This window comes from Hippopotamus amphibius, chromosome 3 (genome assembly GCF_030028045.1).
Source record: "Hippopotamus amphibius kiboko isolate mHipAmp2 chromosome 3, mHipAmp2.hap2, whole genome shotgun sequence".
NCBI lineage: Eukaryota > Metazoa > Chordata > Mammalia > Artiodactyla > Hippopotamidae > Hippopotamus > Hippopotamus amphibius.
In genome coordinates, this window is record NC_080188.1 from 174,833,412 (window position 1) to 174,852,756 (window position 19,345).

General features: G+C 48.3%; 1 protein-coding gene across 1 annotated transcript in view; it reads left to right on the forward strand.

The window, feature by feature from the left end:
• Positions 1–19,345, forward strand: part of KIAA0040 (KIAA0040 ortholog) — a 32,122-nt gene extending 12,777 nt beyond the window's left edge. Inside the window, exon 2 of the mRNA XM_057729669.1 lies at positions 18,488–19,345. Within this exon, the coding sequence (XP_057585652.1) occupies positions 18,620–18,919 (300 nt within the window). The 5' untranslated portion in view covers positions 18,488–18,619 and the 3' untranslated portion in view covers positions 18,920–19,345. The remainder of the gene's footprint in view (positions 1–18,487) is intronic.

Consider the following 19,345-nt stretch of genomic DNA (forward strand, 5'->3'; position numbering starts at 1 on the left):
TCTGTGAAATAGGGCAAGAAATCCCTTCCCTCCTCACATTACAGTGGATTTAATGAAGAAATGTTTGCAGAAGCTGTTAAAAAATTAAAATGAGTTATAAGTTCAGGGTCTTTGCTAGGACTTTCCCTAATCATAAATAAATGCAAGCCCATTCGGGCATCATTTTGAAGACTGGAGAAGTGATTGCATCGGGGTTTTTTTCCCCTGCCTCCCTTCCCAAGGGATCAGGAGATAAATAGCAGTTTCTTTCTGATTGGTTTGGTGATATTTCATTTCAGTTCATAATCCGATTTTGTCTAAGGAAAAAGTTACGCTATTAATAAAAGGGGGTTTTTTAAAATTGTAATATTTGTGCTTACTGAGCCTAGCTGGTTAGGGCAGACTGCCCATGAGTCCAGGGTGGGGCTTAATCCTGCTCTGGCGAAGGCATACTTCAAATTACAAGGGATCAGGTAAGAGAATGTAACCTCTGAAACACTGACACTGCTACGTCTCTTCTGCTCACCTACTTTCAGGGCTTCCTTGGGGCCCGTTATACCACACCTATGTTGAGCCTTCCAAGCCCCCTGAAATCTCAGCAACCTTGCCTGTACCACCTCATCTCCCACTCTGTCCAGGAGGTTTCTTCACTGCCTTCCCAGTCCCAAACGCTGTATGTGCTGGCCTTTATACCTCTGCTCTTACGTTCCCATCCTACCAAACTCAGCCCACCTTCCCTTCTCCCACCCGAACGCCCAACCTCCATGTGATAACACCCAGCACAGGGGCCCCGCACAACCTCCATCTCCTCCAGGCAGCTTCTCCCTTAAAACCTAAGCCAACATCCATCTCTCTCCTTTCTAACCGTGCACACTTTTTGGCACTTTCTTATATTTACCTTAGCCTTTGCTTTTATTATTTTTGAAAATTAAGCTGTGAAGAGTATTATCAGTTTATAAAGAATCTCATGTGTATATTATTTGACGTTCACAACACTGGATGGTGAGTGGAGTCAGTGGGGTGATTACCTTTCCATCCAAGAGATGGGGAACCTGGGATTTGGGGATTCAGGGACCTGCATTGTCGCCTGGCAGGACTTACCGTGTTCTAAGTTTCATTAAGAAACTCTCCTAGGATGGGAACCAGGTCATACACTTCTTTTTTTCCCCTCAGCACCTTGTTGATCAAACAGCAGATACTTAACTAACATTTTTTGAAATGAAATCCATATGCGACTACCGGAAAAATAACGGGAATGGCATATTTCATTGATGCAAATCATTGCTATTAGCATTCTTAGCCTCTTCATGTATAAAGAACCTGCTTACAGCATTATTTTTTTACTGTAGTGACCCAGTAGACAACCTAAGGGAGGCTCTCACATGTTCTGTACACCCCTCCCCACCCCTGCCCCCAGCGGTCAATCAGAGGGCAGCCACTCACGCGGGTTCCGCGCCCTCTGCTCACACCAAGCAGCATGGCCCCGCCGCCTCCTGGCGAAGGATGGAATGTGCTTATCAGAACTTGCCTGGCAGGGTGGATATGCTCAGCTGGCCTCTGGAAATCTGGGGTCATTTGGGCACCTGGATGCAGGTGCATGGCCAGGTGCAAGAGCCGCATAGGTTGGGGTGGGGTAAAGGTGGGGTCCATCCATCCATTCTGGGTTGGAGGCAGGAAGACCTCCCAGCATGGGAGCCAATTTTCCAAGAATTTCAGGCCACTCTACCTGGCAGAACTGAGGAGTGATGTTTGTTGCCGTGTCCCTACATCTGCCTTGAGTAATACCAAATATGACTCTAATTATCTGTACAGTTCCTCACAGCCTAGGAGCACTTTCACATGCACTGCTGCTTTGATACAAGGACCTTTCCTGCCAGGGAGGTACTCACTTCCAGTTGGTTGCTGACTTTGAAAAGTGCCTGCATACACTCAGACCTTCAGAACTGTACCAAAGGACTGAGAGGAAAGCCAAGCTCCCTCCCACCCTGCCCCCGATGCCTTTCCGTAGAGGCGAGCGATGCTATCTGTTGCTTTCCTGTGTCCCTTCCCAGATTTCCCCTATTTTGGAGATGAAGAAGCTGAGCCCCAAAGCAACTGAATGACCTTCCCAAGGACACACACTAAGTTACGGGTGAGAGTTTGAACTGGCTTCTCACACCACTATGAACTTCCCCTGCACTCCCAGGCTATCTTTTAGCCAAGAATTCAGCTCATGAAAATCTACAAGACTGTAAACAAATAAAACCAGATAAAAGTCAAAGCCAGAATTGGACGCCTGGAGCCCCACTGGCTGTCCACTGAGGAGCAGAGCTGCCTAACCCTTCCTCTCAGGACATTCCAAGGGCACTCCAAGCCCCTTCTCTGGCTGCTCCAAGCCAGCTCCCATCTCCAGGACCCTCTCCTGCTTTCCAACTAGCAGGGGCGGGACCATACATCCTGACCGTTTTGCTCTATCGAAGTGTTCCCACCCAATGTCCTATTTCTTCAAGACCCTGATAGTTTGAGGGTTGGTCTGATAACAATATATATGTGCAAATATATATATATATATGCATGCACGCACGCGCACACACACACACACACACACACATATTCTGGGCTGCTAAGGAAAGCTAAAGCTTAAGGCTGGTCCAGGCCTGAGGCCACAGGTGGAGAGCTGGGAAACAAGGTCAGAGTTTCCTGGCCTCTCCCACCATCCCCCCACCTCCCAGTGGCCCCATGTGTTTTCCAGAGAGTCTTCTATAAAGCTTTGAGGTCTCTAGGCAAGGACAGGACAGAGGTGGTGGATGGGGAGGAGTGAGGGGGTGGGGCCAAGGGAAGAGTGAGAGTGTGAGTGTGTGTGTGTGTGTGTACACTTTAGTATCTATGGGGAACTCCCCTACCCCCACAATCTGCAGCTTAAGCAGTTTCTTCCAGCCATACTCCCAAATCCCTAATGGGCAATACCTGCAGCCTCCTTTGGGAAGGTCATTTCAGGGGTGGAGAGGAAGAGAAGATATTTGGGGGCAAAGGCAGGCAAATTGAGGGCATCAGGGGTGAGATGAAGCCAGTGGCAATTCCAGAATTTCTCTAGAACAGGGGCTTAGGGGTAACAATCTATTTGCACAGAAGCACCTAAAGATGCATTTGATGAGACTGAGCAAGTATCATCTGTATCAAAGAAATAGGGTACTGAGGCAAGGAAAGGGGTGCTACTTGCCTGAGTGGGTGCTCAGTAAATACTTTAGCAAACTCATATATGTCCTGTGCATTCACCAAGTTATTTATCAAAACTGTAAAAAAATATCTACATGCAGAGTTAGGGACGCAGATGTAAACGCATACAGACAGGAAGTGACGGTTCATTCTCCAGCAACATCGACTCTGCCCTACCCGCCCTCTGGATGGAGCCTGTGGCCCAGAGTCTGATGAACCTGAAATATTCCACACTGTGCATTCCACAGGGGTGAGTTATGATTGGAATGAGAGTATTTCTGCTCACTCCCTCTATGGCTTGGCCTTCACATTTTAAGCCTTAATATTACAGTAAGGTAGCTCTCAGTTTTTAATTGGCCTGAACTTTTGTTAACATTAAATGGAGGAAATGGAAAGGAAAATAAAAGCGTATCTGTATTGCTTTTGAGTTGCATAATTGTATATTTTTGCCACCCCATTAGTTTTCAACTATTCCAGCCTAAAAACCTCTCCCCCGCCACCACCGAGGAAAATAAATGTCAGTCATTTGGTTATTGCTGCAAAGTCTGCCAAACTCTAAGTTCTCTAACATTAAAGAGAATGATGCAACTTTATAAATTCAGAGTCTATTTTTTAATTACCACCTGTGGGAGACCCTGAGTCACACAAGTGCTTCGTTGTCTTGCTTTTTCAAAAAACACACCTTCCCTATAAGCAGATATGGCGTTTGAAGACTTAAACATCAGTTATTGGAGTCAGCCACAGAGTGTCCCCTTTATTTGGGGACCAGAGAAGGCACCGCCCCTCCCCAGCCACTTCTAACTCAAAGATGACCTCAGAGCCTCAGCTCACACTTTCCAAAAATAAAACTTTGCCTCGGTGCTTTACCACACCCACAAAAATTGGCTCCAAAATCTTTTACCAAATAGTTTCGAAGAGTGAAAATAAGAAGAGTGTAACCCAGGTATGTCACTGTAACCATGGCTACAGGTTTTATTAGCACTAATACCAGGATGTGGTCAGATTGGATATATACAGACGGCAAACACAAGCCTGAGTGTTGTCAGAATGTGGGCCCGTAAATTCTCCAAATTGGAAACGTAGCCCTTAATGACTATGATTCACAAAGGACCTGGGGCGGACAGAGCTGGGGATGGCAGCAGGGGTGGTGGAGGGAGGAGAAGGTTTAGGGTGGAGGGAATCATCAGTGAGAGAAGTCAGGGTTCTGATTTTAGCTGAAATTCAGCTTTTTCATACAATCTTCTAACATGCCACAACCTTGCATTCAGATTGCAATTTTCTCAGTGTTCTTTCACACATCTTACCTGTTCTTCACAACAATCTCGAGAGATATCTGAGATGGCTAATAGCCTCACTTCTCAGATGAGAAAAGGGTTCAGAAAGCTTAACTGATTTGCCCAAGGTCAGAGGCTTGGAGGACTACTGAACCGGGACTAGAACTGGGTCTTCTTAATACTCTTTCCACTGCACCGCTGGGCCAGCATTTTGTTTTCTGCTTGGGACATTTTTTTTTTTAATTGGTTGCGTTGGGTCTTCGTTGCTGCACATGGGCTTTCTCTAGTTGCGGTGAGCAGGGGCTACTCTTCATTGTGGTGCACGGGCTCCTCATTTTGGTGGCTTCTCTTGTAGAGCACAGGCTCTAGGCAAGTGGACTTCAGTAGTTGTGGCACATGGGCTCAATAGTTGTGGCTCACGGGCTCTAGAGCACAGGCTCAATAGTTATGGCGCACGGGCTTAGTTGCTCCAAAGCATGTGGGATCTTTCTGGAGCAGGGATCACTCGTGTCCCCTGCATTGGCAGGCAGATTCTTAACCACTGTGCCACCTAGGAAGTCCTGCTTGGGACATTTTGATACGTATTAATTCCTCTTGCAAACGTCCTTCATCCTTATCATTTGTCTAATTAGCCAGAGATCAGGATCAAACTGGAGGTGACAGCTGGAAAGTAAGGCTTGCCTTTTTCAAGCCCCCTGCGTGGTTCTCCCCTACACAGATGACAGCACAAAGAGTAGGTAGTGTCATCCCTATTCCGGAGAGAGTGTGTGGTCCAGGGGCTACAAGCTTAGCATGCCTCCAGGGGCCAGGTAGATGTCAGGACTGGGTGAAGCCAACAGGATGGGGACTGGGGTACAGGATGGGGGAACATCAGTCCTTCTAAAACTCCAGGAGATTGTGGCTATGTGGGAGGTTGGTGTGGCCAAATTTTAGGCCTCGCTAAAGATTGAGAATTTTATATGAAATCAGAGGAGGAAAAAAAGTAAAGTAAAATAGAAGTATCTGTGGGTTGGATATAGCTTCTGGGCTGCCAGTGAGCACTCTAAGGAGTTTTATGCCTTTGGGTCCCCAGTGTCCACTGTCATATGTGACATATTGCACTTCTTATATTTTTGGCCCTATTAAAATGTGAGCTCCTTGAGGTCACAGAAAGTATCTTAGGTCATCAAGAGTGTATCCACAGGGTTGGCACACATGGCAGGCTTTCAAATGCTTAACGGATGAATGACTGGTGAATACTCCTTCATCCTAGAAGAGAGGGTCCAGAGACTGAAGTCCTCAGCGTCCGGAGAATGGCAGCTCTAGAGCATAGTGGTTACAGCAGGATCTTTTGCACTTTAGTAGCTCCATGGCCTTGGGCAAATTACTTAGTCTCCTGATAGCCTCAGTTTCCTCATCTGTATAATGGGGATTAAAAGACACACACCTTCTGAGTTGTTTAACGAGGTCATGTCTGTAGAGCCTTGATTACCCATGCAGAGTTGCGCACTTAGTAAGAACACAACAAATGCTGGCTTTCGGATTCAACAGATCATGCCCTGTTCCTGTGAAAGGTGATAGGATATTATGCCAATCCTCTGCTTTTGAGGCTTTGGCCTCCTGAGGTATCTATGTCAAAAGATGCCAGTCAAAAGAAAATAAGTCGGCATTCTAACTGAAATGAAGAGGAGAAAGTTGATAGTGACGGACAAAACAAGGCATCACTAAGAAACTAGATCCTGGAGGTCAGGAGGGCAGAAAGAGGGGTGGCAGCTGAGAATGAATGGAAATAAAATTAGCAAGAAAGCAGGGGAAAGGCAAATGAGTCTGCCCTGATTCCTAGGACTGGCTGACTCACTCTTTAAACTGGTTCACAGAAAAACTGATCAAACTCTGCTTACGAATTCTGTAATGAATGGCTGTTTTTGCCTTTCACACCATATGAGTAGTATGATAATAAAGTGAGTGCTGTATGGTTTTCTGGGCAATTCTGAGGCACCCACTGTATGAACTGTACTGAGGCTACAGGCTTTACACACATTATCTTTACACGTGTTATTCATTCACTCCCTCATTCATTCATTCATCCAACAAATGCTCATTGCCAGTCCACTTTCTGCCAGGCACTGTGCTAGGTATAAAGGATAAAATGATGTAGCACAATGGAAAAAAACACCGCACCCTCTGAGAAATGTACTAATATCTCTGTTTACAGAAGAGACACTAAACTCAAAGTGCTTAAGTGGCTGTTGCCCAGACTCCACACCAGTGTTAGTGAAGGAGGCAAAATTCTTGACTGTGTGTCTTCTGGTTTAGGAGAAGAAAAATCAGGAAGCTTCCTTGATGACCTAGGGACATTAATATGAGGAAGTTTGTAACTTGCTACCAGGATGGGGATATTGCATTCCATCACATGTAGCACAGCTGGAATGTTCAGAGTATCACTGAGACGTGATTTTTAGTGTTAAATCCTAAGAGTGACTGAAAACGACTAATTATTGTCAGAGTCTATGACATGGACCCTTTGGAGACAATGTAATTAGGGATGAGAATAGAGAAAAGGAAGGGAAGGGGGAGGAAGGAAGAGTAAAGGAGAATAAAGGGAATAGAGATTTTGGCCATCCATAACAGAAAGCCCAGATGAAAACCCTTTTAAACTCTTTTCATTGTTCTTAGATTATTCGCTAATTATTTTCCTCGCATCATCTCTGAGTAGAGAGAAGGTGTCTTTTTCCTCCCCTGTATTTCCTAGCATAGCTTAATTAATACTTGATTGATTGAAAGATCGACTCATTTGAACCTGGAGTGAAATGGAGCTTTTTAATTTTCTTTTCTGCTGAACCTGAAATAGAGCATATAGTAATTAGGAAAGGATCCCTTGTTATCAGAAAGTCCCAGCCACAATGAGCTCTTTGTAACCGAGCAAACGGAGGGTAGATGATTATTTAGGAGCTGATAAAGCACACTCCCCACTCCCTCCTGCTTTCAGTGATATGGGAGTTTCTTAAATGAGTTACTGGGCTGGAGGATCCGTCTGGACGGTGGGCTAAATGGTGGATAACTGTCATCAAAGTCCGGCCACGGATGTGACCAATGGCCTCATTTCTATGCCTTTCTTGCCCCTGCCCTCTCCCCAATGACCTGGGTTGACTACTTTACACTTTTTTTCAAGATTTCTTTTCTTGCAGAACCCTCAGGTTAACCAGCATGGCTTTGTTCATTCATCCAGGGACATGCCTGACTCTGGGCATCTAAATAGAATAAGACAGGCAAGGGCCCAGTTCTCACTGAACTCATTCTCCAGAGCAGGAGGACAGTCCATAAATGCATACACTACAGGGACGAGAGCATCACGTGTGAACGAGAAATTTCAGAGTGGGAAGAACTACCAAGGCCATAACACAGGATGGTGTGGCAGAGGTTGATGGGGGCTGGGCTTCTTAGATAACTTGGTTAAGAAAGGCTTTGTGTTAACATCTGGGGTTACAAGTGAGTAGAAATGCCTTTATGTGGAGCCCTGCATGTTGTCAGTCATGCCAAGATCTGAGAGAACACGTACCAGAGGGACAAACAAGGTCCTGAAGGGTGGACAGCTCTGAAGCAGGTGTGTCCAGCGCACGGTGAGTGAGAAGGGGGTACAGGATGAGGTTAGAGATGGAGGCAGGGCCAGCTGATGGAGGTGCCTTTGGGGTATGGCAAGGACTTTAGACTTTACTCCACAGGCATTGGGAAGCCGTGGGGGTGGGGGTGACGTGATCTGGCTCGTGTGGGGAGAAGAGGCTATAAAGAGGGAAGAGTAGAACCAGAGAGACTGGTTAGGAAGCTGTGCAGTAATCCAGGTGAGGGGTGATGGTGACCTCGCCACGAAATGGAGAGACGTGGATAGATGCAGGATATAGTTTGGAGATAGGGGCGATGAGAGCAGCTGAGGGATGGGGGTGGAGTGAAGCAAGAGGGGGATGTGAGTCTCCCGGGGCTACCACGACAAGTGCCACAGGCTGGGTTGGTTGAACAACAGAAATGTATTGCCTCACAGTTCTGGAGGCTGGAAACCTGAAATCAAGCTGTTGGTAGCAGGGTTGGTTCCTTCTGGAAGCCGTGAAGGAAGGATCTGTCGCAGGCCCCTCTCCTTGGCTCCGCAATGGTCATCTTCTCTAAACGTCCCCTCCCTGTCTTCCCTCTGTACAAGCTACCTCTGTGTCCAAATGTCCCCTTTTCGTAAGGAAACCAGTCATATTGGATTATGGACCCACGTTACTCCAGTATGACCTCATCTTAACTAATTACATCTGCAAAAATGCTGTGTCCACCTAAGGTCATATTTTGAGGTAGGGGTTAGGACATCAACATATAACTATATCCTATACATGCATATATATATGATTCTTTGTGCTTTGCTGCATTCTTTTAATTTTTCAAAGGAAACAAATAATTACAATATAGTCAGACAAGGGCTGTGATGGTAGGTTATTGGCTCCATGAGCGCTCAGAAGAGAAAGAAATGGATTTGGGGAGGTTTTCGGGCAGAGGACTGACTGTCACAGAAGACCTCCCAGAGGAGGCTGCAAGGACAAGGCGTTTCCCTGTGAATGGACCGAGGGAAGAGGTGAGAAGACACTCCCACAGGTGGAACAGCACGTGCCAAAGCACGGCAGCGCGAGACAGCAGGATGCTTAGGAGACTCCGAGGAAGTGTGGCGATAAGGTTGGTGGTGGGAGGCGAGTCTGGGATGAGAGCAGGGACCACCAGCTCCCAAGAGATCTGTCCCCCTTGCTAAGGAGCTGGGATGAGCACACAAGTGGTGAAGAGTCAAAGGCAGGCTGAGCAGGGGGAGCATGACCCCATCTGGATTTCAGAAGATGAGCTGAAGGAAGCAAAGCTAGAGACCAGTCGGAGGGCTCAGATGGACGCGACAACAACGAGGGTGAAGAGGAGGGCTCCCGGGCGTCTTGGGATCCTTTCTCCGCTTCTCCACTCTCTGCCCTCTGTACTCACAACGCCAGAGCTGCCTGGCTTGCACCTGGCTTCACCTGCGGTGCTCTCGGGCTCCAGCTCTCTCCTAGACTACGCCACGCTCTTTCCCACTTCCGGGCCTTCGCCCTGCTCTTTCTGCCACCTGCGCACAACTGGACCCTTGTCATCCCCCTGACCTCAGTTCAAAGTCACCTCCGCAGAGGCCTCACCGACTGTTTCCTTTATAGCCCCAACAGCATATCTTGGTTCCTTTGTTTGTGCACCTGTTTACTATCTGCCTTCTCCCTGCAGAAAGTAAGCAGCTTTACCTTATCTGTGTTATTCATGACTATATCCGCACGCAGTGCCTGGGAAGGAACTGACACACACGAGGAGCTCATTAAATTGGCAGAAGGAAAGAAGTGAGAGAAGGAGGGAATGAAAAGAGAGTTTGGTGTTGAGGAAGGATGGAGGCTTGTGCCCCACTCTGCCCAGTGATGTGAGGTCCACAGAGCCAGGGTGGAGAGGCTGTATTCACAGCCTCATAGCACATATTTTAATTCTGAAATGGTTGCTTTGAAAAAGAATGATGACTGGAATGGAGTAAGAGTCTCCTTACTGCAGGAAAACCAGAGGAAGGAGGAAAAAATGCCTTTAAAGGAGATCTAAAAAATTAAAGTCATGACTCCAGAACTATCCCAAACTCCTAAAAAGGCACACAAAATCATCCTTAGCTGAGAAGTCGAGGGTGTTTCTTTGGCCGGTCTGTTCATTTGGGATCAAATGATAAGCGCACACATCTATTGCCAGGAGTGGCTCCAAGAGGCTCTACATCTACTGACTCGTTTAGTTTTCACAACAGCCTACTATTATCAGCTCCGTTTTACAATGAGGAAAGTAAGCCCCCAGGTTAAGTGACCCGCCCAAGGTGACAGACTTAGTGAGTAGCAGCATCAGGATTCAAACCCAGAATATTTCGTCCCAGAACCAGCACTCTGAAGCACTTAGCTAAACCCCTATTGGGTCAAAGCTGCCCTACAGGAGAGTTGTTAAACATATCGCATATTTGTTATAACCATGTGGGTGAGTCAGGATGGGCTCACTGCTATAGCAAATCATCCTTAAATCTCAGTGGCCTCCCCCAACAAAGGTTTCTTTCTCATTCTTCCACTGGTCACTGTGGCCAGCGAGGTGCTCTGCTAAGACAGTCGAGGAACATCTTCCACCTCTGCTGTTCCGGGGGCCCTGGAGTCCTCTCCTGGGCCCTCTGCATCTGGGCAGCCAGTGAGTAAGCAGAGAGAGAGCGTGGAGGACCCTGGGGGAGATTTCAGGGGCCAGGCCCACGTTCCCTTGGCCAGAGCTCAGTCACACAGCCCCAGAGGTGCAGAGGCTGAGAGGCATAGACTAGCCTGAGCCCCGGATGAGGACGTGGTGGGCATCTTGCCGAGTGCCGCCTCAGTGCTTACCTGTAAGGACCTTTTCAGGGGAAAGCTGGCAGGAGGGGGTGCTGGGAGTCAGAAGACATAGGTTCTGGCCCTGACCTTACCCCAGCTGTCAACTGTGTGACCTCCAGCAAGTCACAGCTTCTTTTGGTCCCAGATTCCTTATCAATAAAGTGAGGGAACCCAACCAGGTGACCCATCTCTGGATTCTTCCAATTCAGGATGTCTATACGGCAAAGCGTCATTTTATTATTTTTAATAACCATGGTGCCTTAATCATTTCGGTACTGATTTGTACTGTACTATTTGTGCTTTTGTTCAAAATTGCAACCATAATTATAACATTGATTCTGAGGGAAAAGACTATCTATTTTCCTCTAATACTCAATATCTAGTTCCACACCATATATGCATACTCTGGGAAGGAAAAAAAAAAAAAAAGAGGATCCAACTTTGTATTTACACTAGTTACTTGAAGCAATTAATTACATTGGGGGAAATACAGATTTCATCACGCCTTGAGCCAGGTTTTAAGTTCTAAACATAATGCTCCACTATCCACTAGCAGGTTATTTTCTGTTATTTGACAATTTTTGTACAAAACAGTACTTACATCTATTAGAGGGCATCTGAGCATGCCAGGTTAGCAAGGTGAGGACCATCAAGAAAATATTTATGCAGAGCGGCCGAGTTAATAACTGCTGACTGAGGTTCCACCGGTGCCCTCGCTCCAGAGCCTTGGTTTCTGAAGTGTGTGATATTGTCGTAACCACAGGGATTTTGCAAGGACTGCAGGGTGCTTTTGAGAGCTGGGGCAAGGTTTGGGCAGGCAGGGTGGAGAGGCCTGAGGCTGAATAAGAGGTTTTAAAGCCTCAGGAGAAATGGCGAAAGTCAGGTAGAGCCTGTAGGATGAGATTCCTATCTCAGTAAAATATACCAGAGTCAGAGATGGGAGAGGAGACTAGGGCCAGAAGAAGAAGAGCAGAGCACAGCCTGACACAGTCCTCACGTCCCCCAACCTGACCGTTCTCTCACCACATCTGCTGGAGAACACCCAAGTCAGCCGGCTTGTCCCGCCCGCAGCCACCACCCTCACCCTCGTCCCACTGCCATTTCCCCGGAACGACTGCAATCGTCTCCTCCGTCTCCTGCCCTTGCCGGTCTGTTCTCTCTCACCCCAGGGACCGTGTGCTTTATGAAACACAGGTCGATTCTGTCCCCTCCTTGCTTGAAACCCCATGGCCCTTACAGCACCCAGCAGACACTGACGTGGCTCAGCAGGCCCGGCAGGTATTGGGCCACCTGCCTCGTGGGCTTCCCGTCACCCCGTCACCCCCACTCACTGCTGCTGCATCCAGCCACACTGTCCTTTCAGGTCCTTTTCAGGAGAAGCAACAGGTCCGACTGTTCGTCTGCAGAAAAGCACAATGAACACATTATTTCCTGTGTTTCCAGACTTTGGTGGGAGGACACTTTATTAACAATTGAACTCATTGCTTTAAATTCAGAGGCACTCCATCTGAAAGGTGTTGGAGAGTTGAAGGAAAACACATCATGCATATTACCTGAAAGTGCTTTAGATAAGTTTAGTCTATGTCTCGAGACTTTTCAGACACCCTGACCACATGTTTGCTGTTTTTGTCATTTAGATCTCAGGGAAGCCATCCCCACCCAGAGCCTGCCCTGGCTTCCGTGATGGGTACCACTCCCTTTCACAGCATCCCAGGCTTCTCCTTCATAGCACTTGCTATGATATAACTTGCACACCTGTCTGCAGGGTTCTTTGATGAGTGTTTGCTTCCCACACTAGACTTTGACACCCAGGACCCAACACAGTTCCTGGCGTGTACTAGCTGCTTCATTAGTAGTCACTGAAGGGATGACCGAGCAGACTCTGTCCTGACTGTCACTTCCTTTTCACCTTTTAATCCCCTCCAGGCCAGCTTGCTTACTCCTTCCCCTGTGCTGCTCCCATGCCCTTCACACAGAGTTGGACCACAGGACTCGTGATCACACTGTGCTTCTGCTATTTTTGTTTCTGCTCCTTACTAGACAGAGAGGCGCTTGGGATCTGAATGCACAGTACCAGACACATAGTGGGTGTTCCGTGAATGTTTATGGCATTGAACCGTGATCTCCAGGAACGTAGCTCTGGCCTAGATGCCCTAACTACACAAGAGCAAGAAGTAACACCCAAGGAGCCTTCCCGCAGCAGGCCACAGTGCTGCTGAGTATGAAGATAAACCTCTTCCCCACCTCTCCTCGCCCACGATCCACCCATTCTCTCACCCAGCACATGGCTTCTGAGCTTGTGGAAAGGGTCATCAGCTCAACCTGCTCATTTAGCAGTTTTTGAACCTGATAATTGTCCAGAAAACACTTGCGTTGTTTGTTACAGACATAAATTCCTGGGCGTACCCAAACCTACTGAATCAGGGTCTCTGGGAGTGCAACTCGGGAACCTGCATCCCTTGGCGACACTTGGGCAGCCAGCCTGGCCAGAAGGCCATCCTACCGTCAGCTGAGATCTTTGGGTGAGGAGAAAAGGCAAGCACAGTGATGACCACAACCTAAGGCGTGGGCTCAACGGAACATGTGAGGGAAGGTCTTTGCCCCCGACGTACAGTTCTGAGGTGGCCCCCACGCACACCCAGGAGTCTGCAGCTGCAGCAGAGGCAGCTTTCAAGGTTCCGAGAGAGACCTGAGCCTCCTGCTTCACCCCACCCCCTACGAGAAGGCCAAAGATTGAACCCATTTGGAAATCCCTCCGGAGAAGGTCTCAGGGATTTCAACTGGGTGCCATCGTGATCCTTATTAACTTCTGCAGAGAGCATTTGCTCTCCGACAGACACTACTCTCCAGCTTTACACGTATGATTTCACCTCACAGACAGAAACAGCAAGAGGCTGGTGCAAAGCAGAATGCCCTTCCCCCTTCTCGGGGAGCTCCAGAAGGAACAGCAGTCGGAGGGCCAGCCCTGGACACGACTCCGGAGCAGCTCTTGGCTCTTAGGGATGGATCAGACATCCCTGTGGCAGGAGCCATCCCTGTCCATTTCCAGGCGTCCCAAAGCCTGGAGGGAGGCTGGGGCCTGCGGAGGGTGAGGTGCTCTCCCCAGGCCTCACTTTATGAGCTCAACAGTCCTCCAGACACCATCAGATGTTCCCCAAGCAACCCTTCTCCATCCCTGTTGCTGGATGCCGGTCTAGAATTACAGCCACAGAACTGCAGACCAGCTCTAAGCGGGGAGGTCACCTGTGAAGCCCTTTTCATTTGAATGGGGTAGGGGTCCATGGTTCTCTGACTATGAAGACTAGGCTAGAGGGGAGGGGTGGGGAAGAAAAGCTCAAGGCTAGAATTAGTCCATTCTTATCTGGAGATCACTCACTGTTTTACAGATTATGTTTTATAGTGTTTTACAGTTTACAAAATGCATTAAACATATTGAGCTCTTAATCTTCACAACCTCATTACAAGGGAAGCTCATTAGCTTCATTTTCTAGCTGAAGTCTGATAACTGGCTGAGGTCACAAGAGTTGACCCAGGGCCCAAACCCAGGTCTTCTGGCTCCAGGATTTGGTTCTCCATCAACACGTCACCTGTGGGCAGATAGACGTTCATGGGAAGAAAGAATGAATGGATGACTCTCTCCCCAGCTAGACAGTACGGAGAATACAGAGATGAATACTGCTCGGTTTCAAGAAAACCGAAAGGAACTTTTCCCCTCTTCTCTCTCCTCACAACCACCCCCACAACCACAATCAAGGTTGGTTAGCACCTACTGTTGGTTTTACAAGAACAGATGAATTGTTTTTCAAACACTGTCAGCAATACTTGAGAGCCAACAAAAGGATGGGGTCCCCCAGAGAGCACTTCTAAGTCCCAAAGTGTGGTTTCTTTTGCAAAAACATTCGTAGAAGCTCTAACTTTTAATTCATACCACCAAGGAGATATTTGATTGTTTCCTGGAAATGCTAATAATGCAAAGCTCATAAATACTAATGAAACACTATAGATTAGCACAGCTCAGCAAGTGACCTGGGGGGCCTAGAAGAGAATTCTTAGATTAAAACATATAAAGAATACCTTTTAATCGAATTTTCCCCAGACAGGGTTCCCAAATGTTAATGAATACTCTCTTTGGCTGTATGGAGGATAGACTCAAATAAGTACCTTTAGGAATCCAGAAGTGAATTATTGACTTAGCTTTAGCTTGAAAAGAAATCTGTTTATTCGCCGGCTATTTTAGGTGCCATGGGATGGATGAGTTTGAGACAAAGGTTAGGAGGGGTGGGAGGGCCTGGAACATTGAAATAAAGACGTAATTCAAATGCATGCTTTTATTTCATCCAACTAAGCAACCTAAGTTGGAATTTGCTTCTTCTATTTGTCAACTGACACGATCCCTCAATGGTAATAAGACCCCTGGAATGTATGAGGCTCCACGTTATCAGAAACCGTCCTTGTCATTCATTCCCAAATCCTCAGTACCTAACACAGTGTGTGGCACATACTGGGTGCTCAATAAGTGTTTGCTAAGTGGATGAAGTGCTCTCTTAAAACATCTTCCAGAGTTTCTCAGATGCTGTTTTCTTTTCCTGAAGGGCAGCTCTGATCACACCCTCCTGTTATAAAGCCGCCCAAATAAACACACCCCGTAAAGGCCCTCTCTACCCTGGCCACAGCCTACAGTCCTTCCCTCTCCCACCCTGAGCTCCAGGCTCACCAGAAGTGCCCCCCCCCCCCAGTCTCCTGCTGATGTTCTAGAAGTTTCTCTGCCTGGAATCGTTGAACATCCTTTTCACGCATGTTTCTCTATCAAGATCCTACTCATCTCTCAAGGTGCTCTACTGTCAAGTCGCTCTACTTCCATGAAAACAGCCCTAATATTCTCCAGGGGCTCGATGCCCTTCTTCTCTCTCCCCGGCTGAACCCAAGAGTGGGCCCTGATTCACATATGCTCCCCACAGAGACCAGCATGACCCTGGGCACAGAAAGTTTGTCAGCAAGTGTGGTCTGTTGTCATCTAATTTGAATCACAGAAATGCAGTGCAAGGAGCACTGGGTCCCCGAAAGTGTATGTGTAGGGTCAGGTTAGAGAAAAGCACCCAACAACAGAGCAGCAAAATCCCTCTGGATGGGCCAAAAATATGGGGCTGTACAAGGCTGAGGTCAAAGCAAAGGGTATAGCAAAGGGAGAAGGAGAATCCAGAGGAGAGGAGAGTGGTGTGAGAGGAGCAGGCAGTGAAGTGGCCCCGCTGAGGGGCTACGGGGAGACCAAGGGTGGGTTTCCTCTGTAAGGAGCCTGTGTGCTTGATGGTGTGTGGGCAGGTCCATGGCGTGTGATGCTCCCAGACACTCAGAGGGGCTCAGGCAAAGCCTCCAGAGGGGAGACATAACTTCTCAGGATGCTCTTCTTTGCTGCATGTTGAATTTAAGTTCAGGTGTCATATGCTTTCCATAAACCTCCACTTGGGCAGGACTGGATTTTTACTGTATGTATCTTTATGCATTTGTGAGGATCTGACAATGGGAGATAAATCTCTCTGTAGTCTGTTTCTACAGCAGACTGGGATAAATGTTTCAGTCAACCTGGGGGATAGCAAAGGATCATAAGATTCTATAAATCCTAGGCTACTTGCCAAAAATGGGTAAATTCCACACGAAGGAATAGGAGGCCCAGAGCAACACCTGTGAACAGCTCATCCCTTGGGGATCCAGAGCCAAACTTCCCAGAATCCGTAAGGCCAGCTCTGCCGCTCACTCCCCGTGTGACCTGTGCCTCTGTCTCTTCAGCTGTCGGATGGGGAAATAACTGTACCCACTTCATAAGGTTGTGATGAAGACTAAATGAGCCAATGGGTGCACAGTGCCTAGAGCAGTGCCTTGCATGTAATAAGTGCCATCTTATAGCATGATGTCGGCTCCATGGGCCAAACGGCACAGAAGCAGGTGCCAGTTTATACAACTGCATAAACCGTATAAGTAATGCTATGAGGGGATGGTCCACATGCCTGCAGACCAGGACGGAGACCCTGGGTGGGGCTTGGATGGACACAATGGGCACTGGGTATGTGGGACACTTATAGACTGTGTTATCCAAGGAATTAGACCCCCAAGGACAACCGCTGGGACACCAGCCAGGTGTGTAACACACGTATTTATGCTCCAGTGCAGGACAACACAACGAAGTCCAGATTTCAGAATGATTCTGGACCCAGGTCCCCCAGTGCCTCCCCTCACAGTGCACCATCCCGTTGCTTACTTAAAAGATATAATTCCCATGAAGATGACCTAGAAAAGTATCAAGTAAAATACCAATATAAAGTAATGTCATCATCCTTAGTTGTTCTGCTTGCCCAGCAGCCTTGGGAGACTGCTGGACCCACTGTTCAGAGGTCTGGGTGTTCATCACAGCTCTGTGTGTTCTCAGACATGTCACCTCACCACTCTGGGCCTCAGATTCTGCATCTTTAAGTGAGAGAGTTGGTCAGGATGATTTATAAGGTCTCCACCCTGAAAATCAATGACTCTTTGATCTTTGGGTCCTGGGCAATGTCTTCTTCTTTCCTGAGCAATGTCTTATGCCAAGGGGTCTCTTCAATTTGTTTGAATCATGCCTGTCCTCCAAGTCTTGTTCAGACCCAGGAACCTGTGGATTCCAGAACTGGAGGTGCCTCTAAGACCTTATACTTGAGAGATGAGTCCTGGGATATATGTGGAGCATTGGAGAAGGTGCCACAGGAAGAGGGGCCACTCTGGACAAGCGACCAGAACAGCCCCAGCTGTAAGCTGAGCTCAGGATAGGAGTAGAGGGGCATCCGGGGACCCCATCCCAGTTTCTAAGCACCATCATTGATCAGCCTGCAAAACTCTTTCCACTGCAGAGAAAGGGAACAGGCAGGAGAGGAGACTTGGGAACCTTTGGTTGGGGGACAGAAAGCAGGGACAAGGGTAATGAGGGAGAGGAAGGCAGAAACAGAGAGAACTGGTTGCCCAGCCAAAGCCCCACGAGTCCTTGCCAGGCACAGGAGTGGGGTATAAGGAGCCGGGAGACAGTGGAGCAGGGAAGAGAGCGTGAAGGGACAGTAAGGAAGGCAGGAATGAGGCAGGATGAGGACCGATGACCTCCTAGCCTGGGGAGGTCCAAGTCCCCTGGGACAGCCAGCAAGACTTGGACATTCTGTCTTTTGCTTAAGCTTTAATTAGGGTTGAAAATGGCAAGCTGTGTTCACAGAAGGTCAGATATTGAGCGCTCTTGTGGGGAGCAGGTATTCAGCACCCATTAGGTGAGCTGCAGTGGAGAAAAGCAGAGAACTACTCCTGTAGAGGGTCCAGGGAGCCAACCCCCTAAGCAGAACGCTGGGAATACACACACTGATTTATGTATCTAACAACTGTGGAGCACTTACTATGTGCCAGGTCTGACAGACTATTAATTTTTGTATCCTAAGCCCCATATAGTGTGTACACAGCAGGAATTAGTTAACCCTTAATTGACTGAATGCATGCGTTGATCTTGTTTATTGAGTCTCAATACAATTTCAGCTAACTCTGGAAGTCTCTGATTTCCTCCCCTTTCCTAAGCCTAAAATCAATGATGTTATTAAAGACTGCCGACCATTCCCACTGCATATCTCCTACATTATCTGCTTTCCTCTTTAGGTGCTATCCGTGGCATGCCCAGACCCAAGGCTAGAAGCGGAATAAGTTACACGTGGGCAAGTCGGCATCCTCTCACGCCCAGGCCTTGCGGGTGAGCGGAGAGGCTCCCCCGGCCCCGTCCGGCCAGGCGCCATGGAGAAAATCAGCGCCTTCCTCAGCGCCCTCTGGGACACCGTCTCGGCCAGACACCAGGAGGGCCTCTTCAACAGCATCTGCCTCGGCATCCTCCTGGGGCTGCCCCTGCTGGTGGTCCTCACCTTCCTCTTCATCTGCTGCCACTGCTGCTGGAGCCGCGGGGGCACGCGTGGCCAGCCGCCCGAGCGAGACAAGGGCAAGAAGAAGAAGAAGAAGAAGAAGGCCGAAGAAGACCTCTGGATCTCTGCTCAGCCCAAGCTCCTCCAGATGGAAAAGAGGCCGTCCCTGCCCGTCTAGTGAGGCACGAGGCAGACGTGTCCTCCCCTGGGGGCTCAGCTGCCTTCCAACCACACACAGGGTAGGGAGCACAAGTCCCTGAAGTGATGCCCTCACGTCCACAGAGGAACTACTCAACCAGGGAGCAAACCTCAGACTGAGTGTCCCCGTGGAGGGCATTCCCGGGGTGCTGTCTTGGGTGCTGTCGCAGCATCTCTGTTCCAATAGCAATGCTCTTTACTACAGACTCAGGCCTGCCTTCCCCCCATCTCTGGCACACTCCACATGCAAAAGCACAAGGAACATTTATCCACACACCGTGACGTATGCCCCACACGCACGTGCACACACACAAAGTTAGGCAGCAGGGACCTGGGCAAATATATACCGTTCATCAAATGGTCACCAAATGTCTACTTTGTCCAAGGCACTAAACAAGGCAGTACA